The 24865-nt window shown below is 41.0% G+C and overlaps 1 protein-coding gene across 4 annotated transcripts; it reads left to right on the top strand.

Moving 5' to 3' along the window:
- The first annotated feature begins 357 nt into the window (after positions 1–357).
- Positions 358–24825, top strand: golga2 (golgin A2). 4 transcript variants are annotated; one of them, XM_034096617.2, is made up of 28 exons: positions 358–439; positions 1632–1781; positions 4816–4884; positions 5796–5948; positions 6209–6255; positions 6496–6559; positions 7135–7194; positions 7838–7918; positions 8326–8364; positions 8458–8520; positions 8812–8905; positions 8981–9087; positions 9169–9227; positions 9381–9522; positions 9734–9823; positions 10224–10331; positions 10431–10518; positions 14676–14818; positions 15023–15241; positions 15374–15487; positions 15683–15907; positions 16140–16236; positions 16457–16548; positions 16711–17065; positions 20314–20475; positions 20557–20663; positions 20777–20969; positions 21461–24825. In XM_034096617.2, exons 1-28 carry the CDS (start codon positions 392–394, stop codon positions 21727–21729), a joined length of 3438 nt encoding a protein of 1145 aa, XP_033952508.1. In that variant the 5' UTR covers positions 358–391; the 3' UTR covers positions 21730–24825. The 4 variants fall into 4 exon arrangements, with proteins under 4 accessions (XP_033952508.1, XP_033952511.1, XP_033952510.1 ...); XM_034096620.2 differs by lacking the exon at positions 5796–5948; XM_034096619.2 differs by lacking the exon at positions 4816–4884.
- The last annotated feature ends 40 nt before the right edge of the window (positions 24826–24865 follow it).

Below are 24865 nucleotides of genomic sequence, written 5' to 3' on the forward strand. Positions count from 1 at the left end.
TTGTATGTCAATATTATATGTTACTAGGAACACACCAAGTGCATCCGTGTTCCTGCTTAGTGATTTATACATTTCTGATGTATTTGCTTTAAACAAATGAAGGAATAGGCACTTTACTGAGCTTAGGGAATGTAATAGTTATTACCTTTCATATATTAAGGACATATCAACAACATTAATTATATAGGCATATGCATATTTATAATAAAAAATGTTATCAAACACAAATTAGGTTGGTTTTGATTCTTCCCCCCATGCATGTCCCTCCCGGGGGCTGCATGAAGGAGATTTTTTTTTACCCAGCCTGCGACCCCTACCGGCAGCTGGCAGTTACACCAACAGACAGCAAACTGGTGACGTGGTTCGGTCCGTTGACCAGAGCAGCAGCAGTATGGCCGACCAGAGCAGGCAAATAAAACTCGCTGCAGCTAAGAAAAAGGTAGAGTATTTGACTACTGATCCGGCTTTACAACATGGGAAGTGCTGGTCCTGTTTCTCCTCTGCGGGTTTGGTTGCCGGTGTTTTCTTTCGTGTTGTTATTCATTTCAGCAAGGAGAAGGGGTGTTGTCATTACATGTCGCCCGACCTCTGCGCTGATGCTTGTACCGCCTCCCTTGCTCTTCTCGAGGCTTCAATGCGCTGGAGAGACCGGTGCTTCTTAGGGGCCTGTATTGATAGCATTAACTTTCCCAGATTATGAAGACTATTTTTAGTTATTTGAGGCGTTTATGGCGTCTAATGCTGTTTAGTTAGTAAGTGATTGACTTTACTTACTCTCTTTGCCCAATGGTTTAATGTGTATTGTAATGTGTCTTTTAGCTTTGGTTATGTGGTTATTAGCAAACCTTAACGTGCTAGCTAACTAAGGCACTTAACCGTTAGCAAGCAGGCCAACTAATGAATAGTTGGCTATATGTGAGTGTAGATGAATGCTACACTGCAGCCGGGTAGCTTTGTGTGTTGTCTGCAGGATGTTTAAATTATTTAAAGGAATGGTAAACAGACAGCGATTTTAAAACAAACGCTAAGCTATCACTGTAGCAGAGTTAGCATGATGGAATGACGGGGAGTGTTTTGACAGCTGACACCCCTCTTCCCTGTCCCGCTGTGTGCTTTAGCTGCTAAGTGTGTTAGCATAGTCTGTATGTGAGGCTGGTCCGAAAGATGGCCTCGTCAGCTGTGAAATGTTAGCTTCAGGAAATGACTCGTCAGCATTCCTGCTGTCCCACTCTCTTTGAGGAGGAATGGTCGTGTTGATAACACTTTAGATGCGATGCTGATCGGATTCAACCCAATTACTTTAGAAATGGCAGCTCCAGTAGTTCCCATATGATCCATAATATGGTCCCCTCCAACAGCTGTCCCCGACAGAGTGTTGTATTGATCTTTGTTATCAACTCCATCCTACTTTGGTAAGAACAGCACGCTGATAAGCGAGCAAGTCCAAATGACAGTAAATAAGTTGTTAGATTGGAGAAGTCCATACCTGATGGTTGAAAGTTGCAGGATTTTTAATAAGTAACACAATTAAGTCTATTGTTGTTAGAGAGTCAGCAGTATAGTTGTCTGTCAGTCAGTATTGATTGCTGCACTTCTTACACCTATTTTTTCATTTCTTATGTGCTGATCAGCTGAAGGAGTTTCAGCAGAAGAGCTCTCCTACCAGTGTGGGAGTGGAAAAGGGTGGAGGTGGTGGTGGAGCAGGGGCCAAAAAGAAGAGGAAGGTGAAGGGACTGAACCAACATGATGCATCTTCAACAGGCAGAAACTCTCCAGACAATGTAAGTCAGTCCTGGACGGTCTTTCTATTTATTTTCCTGCTTGACATTTTGCCTTTGTAGGTCAGTCTTCTGTGTCAGTCTTCTGTCTGATTGATCAAATCTTGTGGAATCCTGTGAAATAGACATCATCTCTTTTTCCTTTTTTTAAACGCTGTATTATCATTAGAAAGCATTCAAACTCTATGTGAGCTGGGCAGACAACATTCATTGTTGTGTGAATGTATATATCAAATTTAGAACTTTTCCATATGGACAGTAACAGTGCCAGGCAAAGCAATAAACACAATAAGAAAAGTCCTCATGCTGCCATTTATCACAAATCATGTTGCCGCTTGTAAAATGATATGGCTGAATTACTATAAAGTTGGCAAATATTTTCCTTCTTGCTATCAGTCATACACAGTACTGACATTTATCTGCTGACCAGGTGACAGGATAAAAATAATGTTTGTCTAAGAAAGTAGACACTGGAATAGAGTCAAAATAGCTGACCCTGCATCGCAACCCCGCGATGAAGTGGACAGTGTTATGATGCAGCTAAGGATCAGGTATATTGAACATTTTTGTCTTCACTTTAGAGAAAGTATTATCTTTGACAACTGGCCATACGTTTTCTATTTTGGTATTAGCCATATCAAGCTTTTTTATTGGGCATTTTTAAAATCATTAATTTAGTTGCAACCAGAGTCACATGCTTATCTTTTAGTGCTAATTACAATGTTAGTTTGCCTATTTTCTACCTCTGACATCTATAACATTTTAATATCAAGCACAGTCTACAGCTGTGTGTTCTGCTCTGAAGCTCATAACCAAATTGAGAGTTAGCCATGTGACTCCAGCATACAGCTTTGACACACAGGTCGGTTGTCACAGGTTTTTAAAGCCTTACTGGAATCTGGGCAAGTGACCACTCTGCTGCTGAGTTACAATATTTCCTCCAAGCATGTTTGCTTTTGTTGTCTAGTTTTTTCTGAATAGTCCTTATAGTCTGAATTAGACGTAAAACAGTATGATGTTCCTAGTAACCAACAAGTTTTGTTTATGGAATCATAGCAGAGGAAACATTTTACAATAATTGCCATATACATAAAGATAATGCATTTTATCTAAACGTCTTACCCAAACCGTTATTTAGTTTAACACATTTAATGAAGGCTTTTTCAAATCTATTTAATTTGTAAAGGTAAGTAGTCCAATAATTATTGACTTGGCAGATCAGGTGACGAGGGGAAATGTAAAAAAGTTAGTGTGTTTAGTTTATAGATGTAATTGCAGAGGAAAATGAAGCATCATAGGAAATGTAGTTAGAGATTATTCCAATCCACAAACACAACATTTGAACAAATGCAGCGCTGCCCCTCTGTGATTTTGATGACAGTCAAGGGTAATTCTGATTATTATTTGTAATTGGTTTAAAAGATGCAGGAAATCTTTCTGACCTCTTGGACCAGTTTCTCCTTATTACCCATCCATATTCAGTGTGAGAAAAAGTTTTTAGAGAGTACTTGTCCATGGACAAGTGAGTTTGGCAATTTACTTGTCCGAATACATTTTTCACTTGTCCAGAATGGACAAAAATTGGGGCCACTGGAATCTTCTTCGTCATCGTATTTTACATTTTCCCACGGTTTTTACGACACCGCTAACGTAAGTGAGCGGTAAGCTTTTAATGCATCACACATAGGGTTGGGTATCGTTTTGATTTTAACGATTCCGGTTCTGCTTTTCGATTCCGGTTATTTTTGGTTCTCGATTCCGGTTCTTTGAGAGGGTCAAAATAAGTCCCATGACAAACTGGGAGAAAAATATATTTATGAAAACATTAAGTCAAATCTGTATTCCTATTTACAAATCACTTCATACTGTTGAATTTCTTACAGTTATTGAATATAATTATATAAAAATAATCTCTGCATTGTTTAGTTAGTTCTAAGTGGTGCAGTTTGAGAATGTACAATTGGCCCAGTCTCCTCTGATGTTACACTGCAACCTGCTTGTGAGACACAGTCCAACCACACATGTCCAACACATAGGACAAAACCTAATAATAATACATTATATTTATAGCCTATAGGCCTAGCGCTTTTCTACAACTCAAAGACACTTGCACGCTTACACATGTCCTGCAATACACATGCTGCAGCTGCCCCGCTGCTCACTGTTTGTAAAAGTAAATAAATAGTATTTTCATTTCAATAATGTACTTTCTATACCCTGCTTCATAAACAATACTGACATCCCTCTGCTCCTCCGAGTCTGGGGGTCCGGGGGTGTGAGGACAGCGCGAGGACACAGACAGGGAGGCTTCTTTACTTCATAAAGGAAATGGCGGACAATATTAACAACATTAACGCTTAATAACCTTCATTATGTGTTAGAGAAAGAACATAAGAAAGTTTGACAAATATGAGGCTGTTAAACGGGCAGCAGATCTGCTGTGTGTAGAAAGAGAGAGAGAGAAACGCTGAGCTGCACCGTGCAGCGATCAGCTGATACGGAGCATAGAGTGAGCTGCAGTCCGCGGGGCTCGGGGGCTCGGCCTCGCCTCCTGTCCTCACAACTCTTATTAATCCCGGTACCGGACAATTGTTATTTGTTCCTACTCGGAACAGAGTTTTGCTTCCCAACCCTGCCACTGTGCTACACTTCCCGCCCCGCCCCCGTCTAACTGTACAGAAAGCGGCGAGATGCATTTCCTTAGGAATCGACAAGCAGAACCGAAACTAACACTTCTAAACGAACAATGGCGGACACGTACAATTTGCGAATGAGTTCTGCCTTTTGTAAACTGAATGTATCAATAATTTGTCAATAAATCAGGCCGAAAAACGTCACTTGTCCGCCGGACAAGTCAATTGAAAGATCTACTTGTCCGATATTGTAAATAACACGTCCCGGACGGTGGGACGTGTACTTTTTCGCACACTGATATTACTTCTAGACCTCTTCCTAGGATTTATTGTAGCAGGTTATACTGTTCTCTTCACCCTTTTGCATCTCTTTCATCTTCCTCCCTTGTTTCTTCTTCCTGTAGTTTGACAATATTCTGAAAGCACTTAGTCAAAGCAATGGAGTAGTTCTACCTCCTAATGGCAACAGTCAGGTGAGCGTCTGTCTCTTTCTTCCTGCCATGACTGTGTTTTCTGTCTCTGCATGACATTGCTGTAAATAGCCACTCTTGTGTGGTATCTAATATCTCATCTCGCTTCCCCATTCTAACCTCCTTCTTGCGTCAGATGCACATATGTTTTCTTTTTCACACAGTCCAGAAAGCATGGGGCACATTTTAAGTGCAAATTCTTGTATTGGTGCTTGGCTTTTAAATCCATGTCAAGAGAGTGCACAGTTATTTGTTCTGAGTTTATCTCAATGATCTTCGAGAGTTCTCTCTATACAGCTGATTGTATGAGTATCAGTATATGCATCATTTGTTTTGGCTTTTTAACTGCCTGATTTACATGCACTCTTAAGAGGGTTATTTTATTGTTACAGATTATTATAAAAATATTGCTAGCTTCAGAGTAAGTGAAACAGAGAGGGATTCTTTGTCAGTCATTCAATTCCACGTTGGCATTTAAACAGCATAGTTAGAGTTTTTTCAGTGCTTTTATTCTACTAACGTTTCAAAGACTGCCATGGGCAGAAGTGTTTTGAAAAAGTATTGGCAGCAGCGTAACAGCTTTATATCTTTCACCATCTGTAAAAGAGCCTGCATTATTTGCTCTGTTAGCAATTTACAGAGGGTGTCGTTTTTCTCATACTGATATTCTGAACAATCTGTGCTGTTATATTTGCTGTAAAGTGTCTCTACTGTAGGCTATTTTTATTTTATGTACAGCACTTTGGCTCGACCAAAAATCGTTTATAAATGTGCTATATAAATAAAACTTGATTTGATTTGGTTTGAAAAGCTCATCATTTTGGCCTCCATGTTTCTGTTGCATCATAACTGCTTGTTTTCTTGGCATTAAACCAGTGTGTGCATTTGTTGTGTGTGTGTGTGTGTCACATCAGACCTTTGCTGACGTGGAGTCCATCGGGTCACCAGTCCCCCAGCTGCTGGAGGACCCGAAGGCAGAGCCTGACCGCGGTTCGCCTGTGCCTAACCCCGCTAGCGCTAACACTCCTACTAATCCCGAGTCTGTCGGTCACAACACTGACCTGCAGGTGTGTGTCTTTCTCTCCGTCACTATCTCTTTGTCTCTGTTTCTCAAGTCATATGCTGTATTGTCACCTTTAAACCTCCGTATCTCTCACTTCGGAGCATAATTACAGTTGCTGCATTTTTAATGATATGTGTGTGTGTTGTAAAAACAGAATGTGAATGTGAATTTCTCACCACACAAGTTATACATGTTCTGTGTTCCTCCTTCCTGTTTGTCTGTCTACTGCTCTCACTCTCTATTCCTCTTTCGATCTTTCTGTAGGACTATACCGACACCAATGGCAATGGGAGTTTAACTGAAGAAAAAAGGTGGGTTACCTGATTTATCACTGTCCATGACACCCTTGTATCTTTAAACGCTGCAGTTTAGCAGAAAACGCCCTCTTGAAACAGCTCGTTCTATTACTCTATCATCAGCACATTTGATATGAATGCTGCACTTTCTGCAGAGACTACTTTAACATAACAGTTGTCATTAATTAGGTATACAACGTAGTGAATGACTTGGATAATGTGTGTGATTGATTATTTCTGCATTTTGCCTTGCAGACCAATGTCTTCCACAGAGAGCCTGCGACAGCTCTCACAGCAGCTGAACGGCCTGGTCTCTGGGGTAAGATTTCAGCAGCGCCAATGTCTTCCTGTCTCTCTAACACACACACACACACACACACACACACACACACACACACACACACACACACACACACACACACACACACACACACACACACACACACACACACACACACACACACACACACACACACACACACACACACACACACACACACACACACACACACACGCATCTTTCCCATACATATAGTAAAACTTAACAATTAAACACCAACACTGATGCACTTTTATCACTTTTTTTTCATCACTTTCATCCATGGTGTGATGCATCTATTCTAGGCAGGAATGCTCTGGAAGAATTTTTAAATGTCCAGTTGTTCCCAAAGGCCTCACGCACACTAACGGCATCAACTGGTGCAGCTGCTTCGTGTGTTTCTAATTATTTGGTGCAACACATTATACAGTTTGCTTGTTGTCTGTTTCTGAGACACAGTTAACACTTTACTGCTTACTAACAGAAGTAATCAGACACCCGTACAATCTGTTTTTCACCTTGAAATATATACCATTTTCCGTGTTGCATTGATGTGCATGTCTTTGTCTTTTCAGTCATCTGCTGCGTATGTGAATGGAGACAGTCCCCCTGCCATGGGTGAGAGAGAGCTGGAGGTAAGATGGAAATCTAATATATTGTAAAACTATTTGTTAAAAGTAATTGAGGTCATGGTCTGTCACAAGAGCATTGAGGCCTTGTGATTCACAGTAAAGTGGCTGCCCTGTAGCATGAGTACACCTAGGACTTCTTCATATTTCTGAAAGGGTTTGTTTAGGTAAAACTAAATAAAAAACATTAAGGTACAGTTTGGGGACAGGTAATATCTATGTTAAACAATACAGAGCTAGTCTATTGTCAAGCACAAACAGTCGGTTGAATGGATTTAAACAACCTTATTGACTTGAAGTGTGCACAAGGAATATGGTATGGGATTGTGACTTGATACAGCAGGTACGAATTAAAAAAATGGTAAATAACCATTGACATGTTAATGTAGCGCAGATTAGATTGTTAAAACTCTGGTGAGGGCTTAACATAAAGGCCAACATTGTTGCATCAATATACTCCATTAATCAGATTAACAACTCATCATGTATTTTATGATATACATGTTTTACACCTCTCATAAAGTTGCTATTGTTTGCTTCCATGTTAATAAGTCACAGATCGTCTCCTTGTTTGACTTTTGTCACAGCACAATATCCCTCTCTCCTTTTTTTTTTGTTCTCCTCCCGGACGCATGTGTGCACGTGATAGGGTCGGAACCAAGAGCTGTCAGCCGCCCTGGAGTCCAGCAACCTAACAAACTCTCAGCTAAATACCAAGTTAGACCAGCTGGTAAGAGGCTGTGTGTGCGTCTATGTGTCCGCACGTCTGTGTGTCTGTAGTAACCCCCCCCTTCAACAGTCCCACATATATCACAGAAAAGCATGCCCTGTAAGCATTCTGCATGTCATCTTTATAATGGTTTTCATGTTTTTTATTTATCCTTCAATAGAATGCCTCTCTTTATTTGCACACTCTAGTCAGAGCTTCCATGGTAGACGCTTAATTGTAGCACACTAACTTAAAGCTTCATATAAACCTAAAAGGTAAACATAACAGGTTTATTATTTAAATCCTTACGACTATCCCTGTCCTGTTAGGCATGCAGTTGAGGGATTTTGTGTCAGAATTTCTGCTGGTGTGATGAAATAAATATTGATCTTTGCTGAAGTTAAACTTATATCCTGTTGGTCTGGCAGGCACAGCAATCTCAGGTGCTCTCTGAACAGCTGCAAAAGGTAAACTGTTAATTCCTGTGTCTATTTTTCCAGTTTACTGAACTTTGACCTATTTCCCGGTGATTCATTTATATCATTTTTTATGTTCTCCAGGAGCGGAAAGAATTTGATCAGAAATCTTCGAAAGAGCAGGGTGCCATGCGGGAGCAATTACAGGTAACTTCTTCCGCTCAACACACACATTCAATTAATAGGACGGTGTATTTTAAGAAGGAAGGAGCATGTAATGCATCCATGTAATGTATCAGTGTAAAATGTCAGAGTCCATGGTACCATCCCTGATATATAATTGATAAAAATGTTATCCGAGAACACAGCTTCCCCCGTTTGCTCACTCTGACAGGAGTTAATTATGTTCTCTGCATGCTAAGTTGTGTAGTTTATATCGTGATTTAATAAAGGAGTTAATGTTTATGTCTTGAAACACCTTCCCTCTGTCGTCCATAGGTTCACATCCAGACTATTGGAATACTGGTATCTGAGAAATCAGAGCTACAAACAGCACTACAATACACACAACATGCTGCGCGGCAGAAAGCAGGTGTGTCTTTAATTCAAGACTTCTAATCTTTGCAAGACTTGAGTTTACAGTTTGTTTGTGTCTTTGTGTGTGCAGCTGAGGCAGAGGACTTGAATAACCGTCTGCAGGGAACGAAGCAGAGAGTATCCGAGCTGGAGAGAACTCTCTCTTCTGTCTCAACACAGCAAAAACAGTTTGAAAAGGTAACCATCGCAGTGTTCACATCTAAACTGAAATCATTTAAAAGTGGTATTATTAATAAATGTTTTCATTTTTGTCTCCAGCAAAACAAAGAGTTTGAAAAGGAGAGAGACAGCCTGAGACTAGAGGTGTTTAGACTAAAGTAAGTCACTTAACATTCACAAGGTGAAGGTTTTCATAACAATGTCATCAAAGAAAGATTAGCTAATCAACCCAACAGACGGTGTGAGCAAATCTCCCAACTCCTGATAAGAATCTGTAGATGAACAACCTCTGCATGTGTCTGTGATTGCAGCAATTTGAGTGAGGAGTCGAAGCAGCAGGGCTCAGAGCTGTCAGAGCAGATAAAGCTGAGAACACAGGAGAATGGAGCAATGAGGCTGGAGTTGGAAGATCTTCGCAAGAGACTCGAGATAGCTGACCTCATGTTGCAACAGGTGCATTAAAACACAGACACACATATATACTGATCTTCGTCTTAACAATAATTACAAGCTTTGGACTTTATAGCCAATCTACAACAAAAAGCCATTGTTTGGGATTTGTATCAATAAAGATCCCTAAATGTTTCTTTGCAGCCCGATTAGATTATATCATCATCTATTACCTGCATTTCATGTCAGTATTTGTCCTTTTTTTCCCCTCCAGTGCTCCAGCCAGTCAGATCCCTCAAATGCCACCCAGCAGGTCCAGTTACTGCTGGGAGAGAAGCAGCAGCTGGAGGCACACAATCACCAGGTCTGTGAACACGGAGGGTCTTTCTCCTACAGTTATCTGCATATGTGTTATGCTAGTGGCTAAACTTTTATTTATTCTTTCATTATCATTAAAACAACTCAACATAATTTAATGCCTCACTAGTTTCCCTTCCTTTCATAGAAACATTCCTCAGCCAACCTCCTGTTCTCATCAGCCTCTTTCCTTGCATTTCACATTCCTTGCATCAAATGACCCATGAGATATCCCTTTGCCTTTCCTACTTCTCCTTTTCCTTTCTATATGTGATACATAAAAGCAGCATATTAATACTTTTTAAAACATATATTTTAAATAAACAAAGCGGCCTGTTGTATCTCTTATGATAATAAAGTCTTGCCATGTTGACCGTATTTATCCCTTAATGTTTTTGATGCTGTAGCTGATGGAGTCAATATCCCAGCTGCAGACGGAGAGAGACTGCTATGCAGAGCAGATCCAGGAGGAGGGCCGTGTATGGAAGGACAAAACAGAACAGCTGCTAACACAGGTGAACTACACAGTAACATTAGCTTAGACATATGGTTCAATATAGCTTTGAAAAACATTAGACTTATTGATTTAAATGTTAATTCCTGTGTATGCACAGGTTTCTTTGGTAGCAGAGGAGAGGGACAGAAACATCAACCGAGTCCAAGACCTGGAAGCCAGCATCACAGAGCTGCAACATGCTGCAGGTGAGAGAATCACACTGCCCTTGTTTAATGCTTCAACCTGATCCTGGCTTTGACCTTCCTTAAGCTGCCTGTTTACCCGTGGTAAATAAAATGTCCGACTGCCTGACCGTAGTTGGATTTACAGAATGGCTCCCCTTATCTTGCAGCACTGTACACTTGATAAGGTGCTTCTAGAGTCAAGTGGAGAGCAAAGAGACGATAGGCGCATTCACACCGCAGTACTTTTCCCACAAAGGTTAATGAGAACTTAGTTCATGAGAACTCTTTTGTCGCGTTCACACAAAAAAGAGCCGGTACTAAAATTAGTTCATGAGAACCTTTTTACCCCCTTTTCAGTCCCTGCTAGAGAGCAGGGACTTTCGTGGGAGAAAAAGGTTCCTATGTCTGATTGGCTGGGCGGATTGCAAACCACGCCCCGTAAAACTCCCAAAAAGTTATGTGAAGCTGCCATTTTATTATCCTCGCATTAGCATTATTAGCATTAGCATTTATGGGAGTCCCAGCAGCTTCTACTGAAGCCAGTCCCCAACTCCGGGGACTTCCGGCCGGGGACTTTGGGCGGCAGTATACGCCGTGAAGTTGTTTGCGGCCTGCCAGTAAACCCAAAGCAGCAGCAGAAGAAGAAGAAGTGACGTCAGCGGCTTCATTTGCCTAATCCACCCCCAGGGATTTACGGCCCGTCCACACAGCAGTTTTTCGAAAATCTTGGAGCTGGGCGTGTCTGAAAGCTTGGGGATTTTTTGCGAGCAACGCGACCAACAACCAATCACATGAATCTCCCGCCCCCGACATACAAAGCAAAAAACCCTGGGGATTTTATGCGAGCAATATATATACCAGGGGTGCCCAAACTTTTTTGAACCGAGAGCTACTTTTAAAGTTGCCAGTCTGCAGAGATCTACCAGTCCAAATAGAGAGGCGTAGCCATTACTGACAGCCTACTACCAGGTAAATACACACTTCTACTTGTATAAAACTGACCTTTGTACGATTAATACTTCATAAAATACTGCAGATTCTTTATTTTACCTCTTTCTAATCTACACACATACAAGTATTTAACTGAAGTTACACAACAGTGTTGTTGATACAGAGTTGGAGTTTATTCACACGTCACATCCTACAGTGGGTAATGTTTTCAAGAAACATTGAACAGTGCTGCCACATATGACACAGGAAAAAAAGAAAATACTCTGAACCCTTTCTTTGCCATTATATAAAAACAGTGTTGCTACAAAAGTATACATTCGGCTTACTAATAAGACAACTCAGATCTGAAGCTACACAGGAATCTGCTGCCAAAGTGCAATAAAAAAGACAACATTAATAGAATCAAACCCTTTTTTGTTGCATTTTAGTAGAGTATAAAGATAAATGCCTTTTTTAAAATAGGATGCAAGCAACACTAGTTTCTTAACCTGAATTGATAATAGACTATAATCAATTTAAACAGAACAGATCTTAATGTTTGCATTCTTATACCATTTTGTACAATAATTATAATGAATAAGTTCAAACAAACTAAAACTTACAGTTAATTAATAACGGTATCTAACTTGAGTTTTTATTATATCAAAAACCTGTTGAAATGCTACTGTTATTTTTACTGTCCCCCAAAAGCGCGTCGGTAGCCTCCAGGAATGCTTCTTTCACAACTTCGCTGTCTTTGAAAGACTTCATGTGTTTCTCAAGAACGTGACTGACACGATAAGATGCTATGGTAGCAGCCTTGCTCTTGTTGTTGGGCCTGGTGAAAATGGACTGCTGTGCATTTAGCTGTCCTTTCAGGCCCCTCCCCTTTTGGGAGCGTAGGGCAGAATTAGGAGGGAATTCCGTCTCGTAACGTTTGTGCACTGTTTTTAAATGCCGCTCCTAAATTACCCTTCTTCGATAAAGCCACGCTCGCATTGCAGATGAGACGGATGGACTTTCAATTGGAATAGATACAAAAATAATCATCCTCCCACTCAGAGTGAAAATTATATAGTTTGAGCTTTTTTGCTTCTGCCATAATTGCGGTCTTGTGTGTGTCCGGACTGTCACTCCTGTTAACACGGACAACAACGTCAGCAAAATAGTGCCCACTGCCCACCAGCCACGCCCCGATACATGGGGTCACGCCGGCCAATTACAAAGCTTTGATGCGTTCAAGTGCATTATTCTGGCACAGGAACATTATGTTACAGGACATTAACGATAAAACAGAATGTTGTTGTTCTATTTTTAGACACATCTCGCGATCAACTGGGAATCTCCTCAGTGACTGGCGAGACTGGCTAGGCCACTCCAGGACCTTGAAATGCTTCTTACGAAGCCACTCCTTCGTTGCCCGGCCGGTGTGTTTGGGATCATTGTCATGCTGAAAGACCCAGCCACGTTTCATCTTCAATGCCCTTGCTGATGGAAGGAGGTTGTCACTCAAAATCTCACGATGCATGGCCCCATTCATTCTTTCCTTTACACGGATCAGTCGTCCTGGTCCCTTTGCAGAGAAACAGCCCCAAAGCATGATGTTTCCACCCCCATGTTTCACAGTAGTATGGTGTTCTTTGGATGCAACTCAGCATTCTTTCTCCTCCAAACACGTCTAGTTGAGTTTTTACCAAAACGTTCTATTTTGGTTTCATCTGACCATATGACATTCTCCTAATCCTCTTCTGGATCATCTAAATGCTCTCTAGCAAACTTCAGACGGGCCTGGACATGTACTGGCTTAAGCAGGGGGACACGTCTGGCACTGCAGGATTTGAGTCCCTGGCGGCGTAATGTGTTACTGATGGTAGCCTTTGTTACTTTGGTCCCAGCTCTCTACAGGTCATTGACTAGGTCCCCCCGTGTGGTTCTGGGATTTTTGCTCACCGTTCTTGTGATCATTTTGACCCCACGGGGTGAGATCTTGCGTGGAGCCCCAGATCGAGGGAGATTATCAGTGGTCTTGTATGTCTTCCATTTTCTAATAATTGCTCCCACAATTGATTTCTTCACACCAAGCTGCTTACCTATTGCAGATTCAGTCTTCCCAGCCTGGTGCAGGTCTACAATTGTGTTTCTGGTGTCCTTTGACAGCTGAAGTGTACCTAGGATGAAAATTACAGGCCTCTCTCATCTTTTTAAGTGGGAGAACTTTCACAATTGGTGGCTGACTAAATATTTTTTTGCCCCACTGTGTATATATAAACTCCCCAAACAGGCGAAAACCTACCAGTTTCATCCACTGTCTCTGCCACTTCCCTCCATGCCTGGTTCCTCCGGTTTGTATCCCGTTAATAGTTCTGGTCGTAAAGAACCGGGTGATTTGCTACCGTAATTTCTCGTTTGGAATATGAGGAAATGAACTTCGGTCTGGCATAAACGTGATTTGATTGGCTGACGCTTCCAGCTCAGCTTCAAAAGTTGAACATTGCTCAACTTTTGAATCCTGGAAATCCTGGAAATCTTCGCTTCGCAAAGTCAATGGGCAGAGAAGCGGTGGAAGATTCGTCTAAAGCTGCTGTGTGGACGTACCGTTATTCCGGTGTGAACGCGATCTGTACTTATGAGAACTAAAGAGTTCTCATGAACCTTTGTGGGAAAAGTACTGCGGTGTGAATGCGCCTGATGTTTGACACTATTGTAAGCTGGTGTCGAAATGTTAATTATCGCCCAAACATTTGTGTTTTTAAAGGCTTTAAGGCCTTGCTTCAGTCTTTCTTCCCTCCATTGCAGGAATAACATTGGTGAGGTTTCAAATAGTTTGAAAACTTTATTTTAGCATAATCTTAAAATCTTAAATATACTGTATATGATACTACTTGGGAATGTTTCTGGACACACATAAAGGCCGTCAGAGACTTTATCTAATTTGAATGTTTACCAAGAATTGCACTTTTCCATTGCTGATATACCTTATGTCCTATTTTGTTATTATTATATTACTTTTTCCATGTCTTTTCATGTCAATGCCAGGACCATGGAGGAGAGGGATTTGTTTATGCAGTGTACTGCCAATGTTTCTTTGTTCTGAATCGAAAATTCAATACAAATTTTAGAATTACAAAAAAAAAAAAAAAAGATGTATTGTATATGAGCTGTAGCATGCTTAATACCGGGCATACAAGGTATTTGTTATTGCAAAATGATTATATCTAATACCTGTCATTCTTCTTCTCCTCCTCCAGCGTTGTTGTCCCAGGAGAGAGAGGCTCAGGATAATGCGGAGCCTCAGTCCTCGGGGCCCTCAGAGAGCGAGGTGGCTCTGCAGGAGGCCCTCAACGCTCTGCATCAGGAGAAACACGCTCTCACTGCACAGTACCAGGCACAGGTATGCCTTACACACACACTTAGAGCATTCCTTTTCTGCTAATGATTCGTTTATTTCTTGGATAATATTGGAATATTGTGTTCGGCAGTGTATTATGGTTCTGTGTCCCTAACATTTGAAAGCGATACCCATTGATTTGTTCTGTTTAATATTTCAACGATGGTTTGAAGTTGCTTACATTCCCCTCTGTTAAATTTCCCCCAGCTGCGAGATAACGAGCAGCTGAGCCGCATGTGTACAGAGCAGGAGACGCGTCTGGGAGAGCTGGAGCGGCAGTTGGAGAGCCAGGTCCAGGAGGACGGGGACCGCCGACGCATGTTAGAGGATGTTCAGTCAGATAAGGCCACCATTAGCCGAGCTCTCACTCAGAACCGAACGCTGAAGGACCAGCTGGCTGAGCTACAGAACGGATTTGTCAAACTGGTGAGGCTGTAAATCATTTCTCTGTAACAATAATTTGAAAGGTTTTTCACACATTTGGAGAGCACATTCATTTTCATTTTTCAAGTGTTAGCTCAGAGGGTAGGAGACTTTAATCAAAATTCATTTGTGCAGACCAATGAGAACATGGAGCTGACCGATGCCATCCAGACAGAGCAACATGTGAAAAAGGAGCTGGCTCGCAGGATGGGTGAACTGCAAGAGGAACTGCACAACTTCAAGGAGCAGGTACACACAAAACACGGCTGAAGTTGTGGCTTTTGTCACTTTTAGTACCTTATCTGTCTTTACTATGATTACACTATATCCTTTGCAAACTTTATGTTTTAATAATTTATTAATGGCCATCCACACTGTGGAGTTAACACAACAGAAATATGTGATTATGGCACCCTGAAAAGTATTTATTTCCCTCTTCTTCAGCTGGAACTGAAGAGTCAGGACACTCAGGGTCTGATGGAGCAGAAGGACCAGGTGGCCGCCCAGCTGCAGCAGTACTGTGCCGGCTACCAGACTCTGGTCTCAGAGAGGGAACAGATCCACCACCAGTACCTGAAGCAGATCCAGCTCATGGACCGGCTGCAGCACGATGAGAGCCAGGGCCGCATGCACCTGGAGATCAGTCAGAATCAGCTCAAGCAAGCGCAGGTGTGCATTTCAGAAATAAGGCATATAAAATACTTTAGTAAAAATCCTGCCCTAAAGCTCTCTTTATCAACTATTATAATATGAGACTGAATCGAAAGGGCCTGGAGTCAGTGTATTACAGTATGTTGATACTATGTTGTGTAACCTCACATTCTGTCAATGTGCCTTACTTATCTCTGTGACCACAAACATACATCAATTCATTTGAATGACTCTCTGTCTCCCCCTACAGGATTATTTGGATCTTTTGGTCAAAGACAACGAGCATCTGAAGGCGGAGGTGAAGGATCTGCTCAACAGTTCAGCGCTTGGCTCGGCCAGAGACCAAGGTAAGATTAGTCTTTTACTGGTATGTTACTGGTACTTTTTTAAACCCTTTTCTTTTACTATGCTTATCCAAGCTTCTTCAGATTGCATATGTTGTATATCCTTTTGAAATGTAGTACCCAAAGTGGTTGTACACTACATGAATGTTGAGGGGTACAATGTTGAAAATCTTCATGACCTGCAGTTCCTGTCTTAATTTGAATGTGTCACTCGGTCACGTAGGAGATGGAGTGGAGAGCCAGTCCATGCAAGAGAGCCCAGAGCAGTCCACCTCCATAGTCATCCCAGAAGACTTTGAGAGCAAGAAAGACATGGTGAGGAGGGTGATGATTGTTCTTCACAAAAAACTACTCATTCAAATATGCTTAAATGATTTGTCGAACTTCCATTGCTTTGCCTTCTATGCCACATTATGGGCGCTTACATGATGCATACAGGGCTATACCAGTTTAAATGATACATTGTTTGTAATGTAGGAGGAGTTTATCCGTGGAGCTTTGACTCGGGTTGAGGCGGAGAGGGACGAGGCCAGAAGGCAACTGGAGGAGGAGCACAGGCACCACATGGCGGCCAGGCACCAGGCCTCTATGGCCCTCAGCCTGGAGCAGCAGCACCACAGCCACACAGATATTCACGACCATGACCATCACCATGATCATGAGCATGACCACGAGCATCACCATGATCATGACCACGCCCATGATCACCACCAGGACCATGATCATGACCATCCCCATGACCACGACCATCACCATGAACATGACCATCACCATGAGCACGATCCCTCTCAGGACCCACACAGTCACTGTGAACACGGCCATGAGCATTCAGGTGAGGAAGATGGGGTCTGTGAAAGCATGCATATGTTTTTTTTTATTATCAGGGTTCGTACGGGTGCTTGAAATCCTTGAAAATGCTTAAAATTTGACGCGGTGTTTTCAAGGTTGGGAATGGTGCTTGAAATTGAGATAAAGTGCTTGAAAATGTAAATGCTTTACTTTTACAATAAATTGCTGTCTGACTGAATAGTTCGCTTTTTAGATTAACAGAAAAGAATTGCATAAAACAGCTCCGCTGCGGCCTTCCTATGCGCGTGTTTTTTTTTATCTGAACTGGGCATTCTAATGAGTGATATAGAGATGACAGTATGCCAGGAGGTTGCTGTTTTAACGAGCGTTGACTATCCGAAGAAAAATGTTGCATGTTATGTTTGTTTAAGCTAGTAACGTTAGCGAACTCAATGTGGGATAATTACCTATGTCAGTCGCCATCCTGTGGTGTTTCATGTCACACAGAATGATTTTAAAAGCAATGTATTTCTACTGGTAGTTCGTGCCTAAACTTGCTCCATCGAAATCAGTCGCATTGACCCGAAGACACATTTTGAGTTGTATACACTGTTGGAAAGAGGATATTCCTAGCTTTCTAACGAAGGAAACATATTTTCGTTTGTACTGGTCTGGGGGAAGCTCGCGAGTGTGTGTATGTGTGTGTTTGTGTATTTTTGCGTTTGTGTGTATTGGGTTTATTTCCCGGGGAAAACACTCACGAGAAACACCGGCTGACTGTTGTTATGCCTGCTGTGACGTTAAGTTACTCCGTTCTCCGCTTGTAATTATGCCGTTACAAGCTTCAAAGCTGTATTTATCATCTGAATTTGCTGAAACAAGTTTAATATTCGGAAAGCTAAGACTTTGTTTATTTGAAATCAGATGAAAACAAACTGTAACGGACCCTGCCGTGTTATCTGATTTACTATACGCCATATATTCATAATTTCAGCCGGAGGGAGGGGGAGCAGCACTACGGAACAGCAGAGTGGTGAACTTTAGTGGAGTAGAAGTATAGTACACAGTTGCATAAAATGAAAGTACAAGTATTTTAAAATTGTATTTAACCCTCTATCTATGGCATAGTGTTGCTCTCAGGCAACAAACCACTTTTTTCGATCTCACACTGGCCCTCTACATATATATATATATTTATAAATATACACAATGTCACCTGACATGCTGGTGTCCAATACAATTGGGGAATTATATGGGTGTGGCATTTTGTCTGGGGGTGGAGCAGTCCTTTCTGCAAGCAAAACTACAGGCCACCACTTGGTAAGATACATTTCACTTTTTAACATATTAGAAATGTACACAACTTAAAATAAACACAGACACATACATACATATAGACACACACACACACACACACACACACACACACACACACACACACACACACACACACACACACACACACACACACACACACACACACACACACACACACACACACACACACACACACACACACACACACACACACACACACACACACACACACACACACACACACACTCACACTCACACAACCTACTGACACAAAGGACCTTCCCTCAGTCCCCCCCCCCCTTGTAGTGTTGCAGTAGTCAGGAAGGCAGGGAACTAATTGTTACCTTGGCTGTGTAAGATGTCGGTTTGTTTACCTCAATAGATTTCTATGCTGTTTGGTATTAAAAAAAAAAGGACTTTTGTGAAGGTTTGTGTCTCCCACTTCCATTTCCTTTCATGTAAATAGTTTAATCCTGTGATTGCTCCTGCATGTTGTGTGAGGATGCATTCAGGGAGTCGTGTGTTCTGCAGACCTGTGGCGGAGTACTCATCCGCCGCAGAGTAGCGAATAAATCCAGAGAAATGCACTCGATGGAGAAGGGATGTTAAAACCCAAACTGGAATCCGGTCTATCTCAATGAGCCTCATTTTCTGATTTAAAAAGTGGTTGTACATTTTATCTTACAATAAATCAATATTGTAAAAACCAAAACTCTTACACAGAAACTGACCTCATGCTGTTACTTAGATTAAAGTCTTATGTTCTGTTTTTATTAGAGAAATACCGTGCGTTTTATGGGGAGTTTGTCTATAATTTATATACATATATATATATATATATATATATATCTTTGTATGATGTAGAAAGTGTGTGCTCTGTGGCCTCGCTCTCTTCACACTGTGCTCGGTTGGTCACATTGTATCAAAATAAAACGTTTGTCCTAACCTTGGAGAGCCGTATGTTTACTGCCAACCTAAAAGGACCTCAAAAATGTTAATAAAGAATTTATTGAAAAGTTATTTAGCTGATTGTTTTATATTGGCTCAGCCAGGTTATATGGGATGCCCAGTCTACTTATATATGGGTCACTCATTTTAAAATATTAAACTTTGTTTTATTTTTCTTTAATTTGTCATCCTCGTGTAGAATGCCATCACGAAACACACATTTGGTTGTTTATAGCATAAAGAACATCTGATTTAATGTGAGGTAGGGAAATAATCATTTGAGTATAAGTATGTGCATACTTAATTTACAAGTGCCGCTGTAAGCTGCTTGAAAAGCTTGAAAATGCACCTTGAAAATGCTTGAAAAGTGTTTGAATTTGACTTTGGAAAAGGTGTAAGAACCCTGTATTATGTGTAGACCTAGATTATAGTGTCTATTCTTAAAGGTCTCCTATTATACTCTTTTTCATCAATATATTATAGGTCTCAGATATATACAAAACATGTCTCTGAAGTGTTTGGCTCGAAACCAAACCAGATAATGCTTTGTAGCATCCCATAATCCCTTCTGTGTCAGCCCTGTTTCAAAAGTGCTGATTCTGTGTCTGTTAATTTCGATGAAAATATGGAGCCACGCCCCTCTGAGAGATATTTGGTTGAAAAGAATCTGCTCTAGGAGGCGATTTAGGTGATAAGGTGGGGGGTGTTACCTTGGTTGGTTACTGGCTAATGGTTACACAACCCAAAAAAATATGTTATGACATCATAAAGTGGCAAAAATCTGATCAGCTCATTTTCAGACAGGTTTTTATAAAGATGGATCAGGACAAAAAGCGAGCGAATCTTTTTTCCTGAAACTTTCAGAATCTCTTTACACAGAGGGGACACATACGTATGTATACAAGACATGAAAAAGTGGATTTTGCATAAAGGTGACCTTTAAAGTTAAGCCTGATTTATAAAGATGAGAAAGTATCTGTGGTGCATTAGCTAAACCATCTGTATACTTTACAATCCCGCTCCCAGAAGGAGGAGTGCCGGTGGAAGTTCATCAGGCTCTGCAAGCTGCCATGGAGAAGCTTCAGCAGCGCTTCACGTCCCTCATCAGAGAGAAGGCCGACCTGAAGGACAGGGTGGAGGAGCTGGAGCACCGCTGCATCCAGCTGTCTGGAGAGACTGACACTATCGGTGAGACAGTAGGATTTATTTGTTGTAATACTTTTTAGAAAGATCGAAAAACTCATCATCCTTTTACCTTTGTCTTTCCAGGAGAGTACATAGCCCTGTACCAGAGTCAGCGGGCCATCATGAAGCAGAAGCACCAGGAGAAGGAGCACTACATCAGCATGCTGGCCCAGGACAAGGAGGAGATGAAGGTACTGTGAAGCAACCTTTTGTTATTAAAAAAAAAATAACCATCAATCACATCTTTTGCTGTATGTTTTTTGCTCCGTTTTCTGTCAGTAATCGTTTCTCTGTTGTCCCTCAGGCGAAGCTGGCGGAGCTGCAGGAACTGGTGATGAGGCTGGTGTCTGAGAGGAACGACTGGTACAGCCGCTACACCGCAGCTGTGGCAGGGGCGGGCTCAGTGAACCCCGACCTGCTTCCTGTTGGGGAGGACCTCACACACCAAGAGCACCAAGCACATTCACACACACATCTTAATGCTGACAGCGGAGCAGGTAGGCACAACCGGTATTACTGTATGTCATTGCTACATCTTAAATTAATGTATACTAATTCCAAGGTTGGTCGAACGGTTACATATGTCCCCTTTTAAAGCTAAATGTACCTAGGGCAGCCAACATTTAGGAACTGTTAGATTAATTGTGCAGTGAAACTGGACTTCACTAAACAAACTAAGGTCAGCTGTTAGCTATCAGAATTATTTTATTTGTCCCCAAGTGGGAAAATATACTGTCTAACGGCAGCAAAATATTAAATAAAAGAGAGGCAAAATAAAAACGTACACAAACAGTTAGAATTGTAAATTGCACCATAATGTAAGTGAGCTAGAATACAGTAGTTACAATGATAAATAGTCAAACTATATATTGCACTTAATGTAAATGATATGTCTGGTGTCCTTTTGTGTCCACTTGCTCCTATTGCTCCTATTATTAAGAATAAATTCTGTATAATTTAACCATGCCGCTCTTTCTCTCCGCTGCAGAAGCCATGGAGGTCATCCCTCTGTCGGAGCCCACCCCCGGCCTGGAAGCCCCCTCGTCACAGGCCCAGTGGAGTGGGATGTCCCAGACTGACTCCAAGTCCCTGGGGCCCAAAGAGGACGGCACAGCCCAGCAGATCATGCAGCTGCTCCAAGAGATCCAGAACCCCCAGGGAGCGCTCGGATCACCCCCCTTCCTCGGGGAGAACCCCTGCATCCCCTTCTTCTACCGGCCTGACGAGCAGGACGAAGTCAAGATCCTGGTGGTGTGAGGTGTGTGCGCGTGAGACAGAGGTTGATGTGTGTGTGTGTGTGTGTGTGTGCGTGCGTGTGTATGAGATATTGGACATGTCTTGAAATCTGGGGATTATTGAACACCACAGTTTGTAGCTTGTTGATCATATACTCACAAACACACTTGAAGAAATATGGCACCCTGCAACACTGGTCCCAGAATGTGTTTGACCCGGTTACATTAAAAACACCCCCTGCCAGTTCTGTGTGGTGGTACTAATGTGTGCATGGTTAAAAAGAGAGTATTATCTATATGTTGTTTACTATGTTGTCTTTTTTGTCTATGATGCTCTTCCCAGAGAGATAACCAGTATCTGATTATTCTCCAAACCACCATTTCTATTCACCATCCCTCGTCTCCTATTTTACACATAAGTGCAATAAAGGGGCCGTATATTGAGTTTCCTTTCCGATACAGTACCTAAAGAGCTGTTCAAAATAAGGAGCCTGTTCACTATAGTGCAAATATCAGTTTTACAAAAATTCATTGTACAAATGCCAAAAAAGAGCATCACGTTTGAATGTAATAACCCGGATATTTACCCGTATGTTTGTGTGATGAGAGGAGAGCTGATGATGGCGGTGAAAGGGTGCACGAGGAGAAGAGAGATGTAAGTTAAAAGTTAAGACTGCACATAATAGCTTTTGAATTGTTAGCGCTGTTATGTAGTCAAGTCAAAAGCTTGCTAGTTACATGATGAGGTTCAGAAAAGATGGATGCAGGTATCGCAGATCGGTACCTTTCCTCTACTTTAGCCTTTTTCCTCCAAACACTAAAAACCGTCTTCTGTCTGTACAGTTAGTAATGTTAATATATGTGAAATGTTTGTGTTGTGATGTCAAACATCCTGTTCAACTGAGAGAAGGAGGGGATAGATGCAATTTAAAGACCCCATGATAAAAGAAAACACATTTATATTATTTTTTTAATAATTATTATTATATTATTATTAAGTCAAAGTTGTTAAGGAATAATTGATAATTCAGGACAATTATAAAGCAGCGGTTGCTGTGCTTTGGGCTGCTTTCCGCATTGTCGTTTTTTCCCAGTTTTACTTTATCTTTGTCATTAGCATGATAGAGATAAGGTGCAATAACTCGAGGGATACAGGAAGTATGGTAAATTCTCTTTATCTGCACTCATAATTCATCTTTCTTCTTCAAATGTCCTTAATCTCAGACATTTTGTTGTTCTCATCAAAAAACGTCCAATCTTTATTTATTTAATTTGTTCCCTTATCAAAGCTGCTCATCCCTAACCATAATTTCATGGGGTCTTTAAGTTTCTCAACACATTGACACTATTGATGAGAACCAGTTTTTTTCCAGTTACATTTGCTTGTAGTTCCACATATCAAATATGAATGAATGCAAATCCTTTACAACTGGACTGTGAGTGTGCGTGATGCGTGTGTGTGAGATCCAAGTTGCATCTGTTGTACTTTTTTGTAGAGTTCTATCAGTTTGTATAAGTAAGATTGCACTAAAACTGTACAAAGCTTCTCATTTGGCTCTGTCCTTTGTGGCTGGTTGGACAGTGGTAGAGCTTCAAAGCCTGTTTAATAAATTCTGTGGAGGAAACGTTGAATCCTATGAAGCCACACCAAAGCTGAGGGTTCCAGCTGATGCAAATGATTGAAAGTGTGTGTGCATACAGTGTTGCACTTGGAGGATGTATTGTAAATATGAACAGAAGGAGCATGTGACATTATTCCCAAAGCTGTGGGACCAATCAGAATTTGTGAAAATGAACATCTCTTTCCGAAACTAGTCAAACGTGTTGTGCAACACTTGAGTGCATTTTCTTTTGGTCATTGGAAAAGTTTTTTCTGAACTTAAGATGTTGCAAGTGCCTAGCTTTACATGAGAGATGCTCTTGTTCATAAATGTAGATTGGCGGATGGATTGATTTGATTTGACACTTCTTCACTGTAAAGCTCTTTCCCTTTGCTACTAATAACTAAGAGTTATCACGGCTTAAAATATCCATTTAAGGACCAAATCATGGCAAAGGCCTCTGGTTTTTTAGAGTCTTTCCATGGTTTGAATATGCAAGGACATGTGGGTCTTACTGCAAGTCTTACTAAAATCCCACTCACTACTTTTGGAGGTATTTTAACCTTCTCATTTGGATGTTTTTGAATTTTAAGATCCTCTCTGATGTGTTTTACTTTCAGGTAGAAGACACATTTGTTCGGTTATTGAATTGCACACTTGATATTTATCACTGAATGCAACAGGACAGAAAGTGTTAGTGCAAATTGTGGTATTTTTTGCCTATTATAGAACGAAAAAAGTCATATGTGGAGGCCATATGTACCTGGTGTTTTTTTACAGGCAAAGTAAACATTGTTGCGTCTTCCCTAAACCACAGCACTTTGATAGTACCAGGTGGTTTTGGGATAAATGTACTTAATCATTCTTGATTTAAAAATTCCTCGCTTCTTAGCATTCTGTCACTTTTTGGTTTCCTTTGAAACATGTCACAATATATATTTTTCCTTTATTTTGTTTTTGGTCTGACCAAAAGGTAAATATACAATAAAAATCCCTTTAGTGTTTTTGCGGGGCTTATGAAATCAAATGGGATAAAATTACTTTCCATATTTTCTAATTCACTGTTAAATATTTAATGCGTGATTGAAACAAAAAGCAATGGGAAAGCATTTATTGTCTTTATTGTAAAAGAGGTGGTGTAAATACTGTAACTGTGTAACATATTGTATATTCATTATGCCTGGTGTGTGGGGGAAGTGCTGCTCTGCCATGTTCACTGGCAGTGCGGACAGTGTGTCTGAAGTTTGTCCAGAGTCGAGGTGTGGGCGGTTACTGACTGGCTGTGATTTAATACAAAGATTGACTTAAGAAAAATATTCTATTTATTTGGAATAAGTTAGTATCTCAACTAATCAGTTTTAATGTAAAATAGAAGTGGATGGAAATGAAGGATCATTCAGAGAACTGATTTGTTCGAGGGCTGCTTCTGACAGAAGCTTTCTGATTTTTTGTTTTGTTTCCCTTGAGTAATATTTTCTCTCCTTCTCCTGAATAAAACTGATTGCGCAACTTCAAAACATTGTGTCTATTTCTCCATTATTTGGATACTCTGAAACT

The sequence above is a fragment of the Pseudochaenichthys georgianus genome, chromosome 12 (assembly GCF_902827115.2).
Source record: "Pseudochaenichthys georgianus chromosome 12, fPseGeo1.2, whole genome shotgun sequence".
Classification (NCBI taxonomy): Eukaryota; Metazoa; Chordata; class Actinopteri; order Perciformes; family Channichthyidae; genus Pseudochaenichthys; species Pseudochaenichthys georgianus.

Coding starts and splice junctions, on each gene's coding strand:
- golga2 (XM_034096617.2), top strand. CDS start 392: ATGGCCGACCAGAGCAGGCAAATAAAACTCGCTGCAGCTAAGAAAAAG. Junction 15,488..15,682: donor TGCACAACTTCAAGGAGCAG/GTACACACAAAA, acceptor CCTCTTCTTCAG/CTGGAACTGAAGAGTCAGGA. Junction 17,066..20,313: donor ACACGGCCATGAGCATTCAG/GTGAGGAAGATG, acceptor TCCCGCTCCCAG/AAGGAGGAGTGCCGGTGGAA.